We start from the raw sequence: 6,299 nt of genomic DNA on the forward strand, positions 1-6,299 counted from the left end.
ATTTATGTTGCATTACCATTTTGACTTGCTGTTCCCAAATTTTAAGGTTGTCCCTCAAAGTTGGCTTATTCATATACATGGCATTGTTTAGTAAAAGAAAGATTGCAACTCTCTACATTATGTTAATACTCCCTATCATTGTAGTGGGGAAGTGGCCGGATGGAGTCAGAACAATAACATAGATTCTTCATTTACACTCTTATTCCAGAAGCAAACTATACAACAAATGGGGTTAACTGAATGTGATGAGTCACAAAAAAGTAATGATCATGAACTATATAAATAATTATAGTTATCAATTAGGTCTTTCAGTATATATAGGCAAATGTTTTTACTATTAGCTTTGATTCTCTATATTCACTTGGGGAATTGGGAGACCCAATTTTCTTTCAACCCACTTTTCTAAAAAAGGCAAAAAGAAACATTATTTTAAATTTACGCAATTTTGCTTGAATTATTTGTTGCTGAGTACTAACTTAAACTATTATTCTAGTTTTCTGTGTTGAGAGAGTGTTTGCTTGTCGTTTGTTTGTTTTTTGGCCAAAAACATTTTTACACTTACTAACACCTGAGCCTTTGTGTTGTGAAGTACAGGATGTCTGTGTGACATCCATATGCTGGAAAATGCTGTGAATGGTAGGAAAGGTCTGCACTCAAGAGGCTGGGTATGATGTAATGTTTTCTGTATTATTGTCACATTGTTTTAGGATTTTATCAGACTACCACAGCACTTCCGACAGGCAGGAAGACTTTTCTTTCAAGAAATATGCTGTGATTTGCTCCTGATGTAATTCATATCATGAATAATTCCTACTGTGAATTTAATATTTGCTTTCCATCTCATTTAATAGAGAAAAGATTTGAATTCGCAATCATTTTGACTTTGTGCCAACCACAGTGTTTTGGAAAACTGTCCGAGCACTTATCACTTCGATTATGTAAATAAAGATTGTAAAAAAGCCACACGCTTTTCTAATATCATGTAGTCAGTCGCCTGAATCGCTGGATTGCGATGCAGAATAACACCAACAGTGTGGTTTCAGTTCCTGCATCAGCTGAAGAACTTCCCTTCTCATCCTCTTCCCCTGGCCTGAGGTGTGATGACCCTCGGGTTCAATCACCATCAGTTGTCTCTGTCTAATAAGAGAACAGCCTTATGGTCTGGTAAGACTATTGCAACTTTTCCTTTCCTTCTATGGACATTGCATTTGGTCTTTTAGCTGTGCAATGGAGCAACATGGAATTGAGCCATTTACTCTTCATTTCTGGCATAGGATTTATAATCCTGATCATGCTGTGGTGAAGGGTGCGAATCCTTTTTTGATTTTGAGAAAAGTTCAAAGTGCAGGTCTGAAGAAAGATCCCAACCCAGGACATCGGCTTTCCTGTTCCTCTGCTGCCTGGCCTGCTGTGTTCCTCCAGCTCCACACTTACCTTTTTCCAAATTTTCCTCTTTTTGAGGTGATTCTTTTAATACTTATCTTCCCTTTCCAGTATGGGTCAACTTTGCAAATGTTACTTTTTTTTCCCCACTGTGGTATCTCTATTCTTTTACAATTTTTTTTGTAGAAAGAGAAGATCATGTTTTATTGAGCTGGCATAGCTTTTAAAGAAATGTCCAAAGCAGATCTTGCATGCATCCCAACAATAAATTAGGTGTTTTAGTTGTTGAACTGAATTCCTGAGCACTTCACTGTCCTTGAAAGGAGGTTTTATTTCTTCAATTATACAGAACTGTGCTGAGTGCATTGTGCACATGTGGACTACAGCCTGGGAGCCAAAAAATCCTTATGCTGAAAATACTTCATCTTAGTTAAAGTCAGGTGGTTCAAATTCTGTACTTGATCCAAATACATACCAAAGGCTTCATGTGTGAGTACTGTAAAATAGAGGTCGATGCGGAATTCTGTTTGATTCTTAAGAACAGCTTCTTCTCCGCCATTATCATTTATGAATGGACCTCTCAAATTTTAGAGTTGATCTTTCTCTGCACCTTTTTTGTCGCTGTAACACTATATTCTGCATTCTGTTCTAGTACCCTGATGTTCTTTGTGTAAGGTATGATTTGTTCGGTTCTCATGAAATATAATACTTTTCACTGTATCTTGGTACATGTGACAATAATACATCAAATAAAAAGAGATGGGTGCTCGTAATTCTGGATGTCCTCCGATGATGTTTCCATGCAGAATAAATAATGCATTGAATGGGAAAAAACCCTGGACATGGCCAGAAACAGAAAAACACTATTGCTAATCTCCCCACATAATAATGCTTATAAAAGACAGAGAAGATCAGCAAGGTAACTACCAAATGTGTTGGAAGGCCACAAATGTTCTATTTGAATTTTGGCTTTATAAACAAAGGATGGAGCTACACATTTTAGGTTTAGGCTTCACAGAACTGGATAAACAGGTGGTGAAAGTAAAGATACCCATGAAAATAAAGGATTGCACAAAGTCAGCATTTCTAGCCTGTCTCAGGAGGATCACACGGATCCTGCTAAGCTATGGAAGATGCTGGAGAATCAATTTAGTGTAAAAGTAAACTTCAGAATTAATTGTTTGGAGCTGATGCTTTACAGAGTCACCAACCATGTCAACACAAAGAACCTCTAAACCCTCTTGAGATTCCAACATAACCTTGGTCTAAAACTGCAACAGATTTAATTACTATACTTGTCAATGATTTTCTTCCAGTCATTATCAAGTTTATCAAGTTTCCAATCATGAGACACATATTGTAAATGACGATCAATACAGTTAGTTAAAACAGAAGTATAAATGGAACACTAAATCAGATAAGAAAATAACAGCACTCTACCTATTGCTGAACTGTGAGTTGACATTACAGATGTTGGGTATGTTGGTGTGGGCAGCAGAGCTGGAGAAAAGGAAGTTAAAAAACAAAGTAAAGAAGATACCAGTTGAATTGTTACTGCATTCAAATTAAAAATGTTACCCTTCAAAGACAATATATAACTGCACAAACTCAATTGTTTTTAATTACTGCACTACCTTTTCTTCAAAACCTGATGTCATTGATTAAGAAATTCAGAGTCAAGTCCCCAAGTGATTAATTAAATTATGGATTGAATAGCAGGTCAACAAAACTGGCACGTTCCCCAAGACCTTTCAGTTTAATGGTCACTTTTTAAATGTATTTTGTATCATTTTGTTGGTTGATTTATTAGTTCCAGTTGCTGAAAATACATGGACATTTAATAGTTAGTCATGAAATTGGAGCCTAGTTGATGCAGTAAAGGAATAGATTACATGTGCTAAGAATGTTCAGCAATTCCATCATCATGTGACAGAAAGGAATAGTTACCAAATCAATAGAAAAATATTTTTGTGCAGTCCCTTGATGCTGACCTCGTATTGGAGTCATGTTTGTTGAAGCTAAAGCTAATTAACGATCTGCAAATATGAATCTTAAATTATGAACCAATACATATTCCTTCAAAGATTAGAAAACCAAACAGGATATTGTTGAAGATATATATTCCACAAAACTAAATAATTAATCATTTGAACAATAGTAGACTTTTTACTTCTAAATCCTAATCATACAAATATCAAAGACAACATGGTACAGATGGCATTATTCATCCTTAGTTTGGTTTCAAAATTTAGGATTGTGTTCAGCTAGGAGAGCATACAAACTCTACAATTTAACCCTTATTCCAATATAACAACATGTCCCTGTTAGAGTGAAAGGAAAAGCTGGCAAGTTTAGGGAACCCTGGCTGACGAGGGATATTGAGGTCATGGTCAGGAGAAAAAAAGAAGGCATACATTGGGTTTAAGTTATCAGGCTCAAGTGTAGGAGCATTCTCAAGAGGGAAATCAGAACAGCAAAAAGAGGGTATGAGAGGGATCTAGCAGATAAGGTTAATGGTAATCCCAGAAGGTTCTATAGCAATATTAAGAGTAAAAGGGTGGCTAGGGACAGAATAGGTTCCCTTAAAGGCAAGTTATTGGAGAGGATACTAAGGAACAGGATCAACCAGCATTTAGATAGTCACGGTCTGATTAGGGATAGTCAGCATGGATTTGTGCGTGGGAAATCATGTCTGACAAATGTTTTAGAGTTTTTTGATGAAGCAACCAAGAGAAGAGATGCGGGTAGAGCAGTGGATTTTGCCTATGTAGACTTTAGCTGATCTTTATGTGTGGAGCCACAGGAGATGGGAAAGATTTTTAATGAATATTTCTCCACAATGTTTACTGAGGAGAGAATCATGGATGTGAAGGAAATAAAGGAAACAAGTGGGGATGTTTTGGACCGCATACATGTTACCAGAGGGGAGGTGTTTACAGCCTTAAAGAGTATTAAGGTGGATAAATCTCCTCGCCCCGATCAAGTCCATCCTTGGGTGTTGTGACAGACTAGGGAAGAAACTGCAGAGGCCCTTGCAGAGATTTTTTGCTTCATCTTTGGCCACTGGTGAAGTTCCAGAAGACTGGAAGGTGGCTAATGTTATTCCATTGTTTAAGAAAGGTAGCAAAGACAAGCCAGGGAACTATAGGCCAGTGAGCCTGACATCAGTGGTAGGCAAGTTATTGGAGAGGATACTAAGGGACAGGATCAACCAGCATTTAGATAGTCACGGTCTGATTAGGGATAGTCAGCATGGATTTGTGCGTGGGAAATCATGTCTGACAAATGTTTTAGAGTTTTTTGACAAAGCAACCAAGAGAAGAGATGAGGGTAGAGCAGTGGATGTTGCCTATATAGACTTTAGCAAGGCCTTTGACAAGGACCTGCATGACAGGCTAGCCATGAAGGTTACAGTGCATGGGATCCAGGGAGAGCTAGCTAATTGGATTCAAATTGACTCGATGGTAGGAAGCAGAGGGTGATTATTGAAGGCTGTTTCTCGGACTGGAGCCCTGTGACTAGTCGTGTGCCACAGGTGTTGGTGCTGGGACCTTTGTTATTTGTTATTTACATAAATGATCTGGATGTGCATGTACAAGGCACGATTAGTAAGTTTGCAGATGATACAAAATTAGGAGGTATCGTTGATAGCGAGAAAGGTTTTCAAAAATTACAGCGGGATCTTGATCAGATGGGGAGCTAGGCTGAGGATTGGCAAATGCAATTCAATACAGATAAATGTGAGGTATTGCATTTTGGAAAGTCAAATCGAGATAGGACTTATACAGTAAATCGTAAGGTCCTGAGGAGTGTTGTAGAACAGAGGGACCTAGGAGTACAAGTTCATAGTTTGTTGAAAGCGGCGTCACAGGTGGACAGGGTGGCGAAGAAGGCATTTAGCATGCTAGCCTTCATCAGTCAAGGCATTAAGTATAGGAGTTTGAATGTTATGTTACAGTTGTATAAGTCGTTGGTGAGGCCGCACTTGGAATACTGTGTACAGTTTTGGTCACCTTGTTATAGGAAAGACATAGTTAAACTGGAAAGTGTGCAAAGAAGATTTACGAGCATGTTTCCAGGACTAGTAGGCTTGAGTTATAGGGAGAGGTTGGCCAGGATAGGACTTTATTCATTGGAACGTAGGGGAATGAGGGGTGACTTTATTGAGATGTATAAAATCATGAGGGGCATAGATAGGATGAATGCATATAGTCTTTTTCCTGGGCATAGGGAATTGAAAACTAGAGGACATAGGTTTAAGGTGAAAGGGGAAAGGTTTAAGAAGGACCTGAGAGGCAACTTCTTCACGCAGAGAGTGGTGCGAATATGGAATAGGCTGCCAGAGAAAGTGGTTGAGGCAGGTACAATAGCAACATTTATAAAACATTTGGATAGGTACATGAATGGGAAGGGTAGAGGGATATGGACCAAATGTGGGCAATTAGGAACTAGCTGAGAGGGCTCCATGGTCAGCACAGATCAGTTTGGGCCAAAGGACCTGTTTCAATGCTGTACTACTCTATGACTCTATTCCATCAGATTACTAAACCGCTCACATTGAGGAAGACTGCAAGATCTGGTAATGAAGAATTTTCAGACATCGACAGCATGACCCAAATATGGAGGTTGCTGAGTTATAAACTTAATTGCGAAAATTATGATCTGACAGTATAGGGTGGAATTTAGTAGAGACGTGGAACAAAACAAAATTGCTGGAAAAGCTCAGCGGGTCTGGCAGCATCTGTGAAGGAAAAAACAGAGTTAACGTTTCGGGTCCGGTGACCCTTCCTCAGAACAACAGTTGTTGTTGTTGTTGTTAATAGAGACGTGGGCCTGTCCAGAGTGGAGAGCCTGTAATAATTTCTTATGTAGTGCTGAGATAGTAGGAACTGCAGATGCTGGAGAATCTGAGATAA

The 6,299-nt window shown here is 38.7% G+C and overlaps 1 protein-coding gene across 1 annotated transcript in view; it reads right to left on the reverse strand.

The window, feature by feature from the left end:
• Positions 1–337: 337 nt before the first annotated feature.
• The window catches only part of LOC125485263 (mucin-6-like), a 200,254-nt gene continuing 194,292 nt past the window's right edge, over positions 338–6,299 (reverse strand). Inside the window, exons 13-14 of the mRNA XM_048607276.1 lie at positions 2,824–2,883; positions 338–402 (exon numbers count right to left, since the gene is read on the reverse strand). Coding sequence (XP_048463233.1) covers positions 338–402; positions 2,824–2,883 — 125 coding nt within the window. The remainder of the gene's footprint in view (positions 403–2,823; positions 2,884–6,299) is intronic.

Source organism: Rhincodon typus, chromosome 17 (assembly GCF_021869965.1).
Source record: "Rhincodon typus isolate 14 chromosome 17, sRhiTyp1.1, whole genome shotgun sequence".
In the NCBI taxonomy this organism is placed as follows: Eukaryota; Metazoa; Chordata; class Chondrichthyes; order Orectolobiformes; family Rhincodontidae; genus Rhincodon; species Rhincodon typus.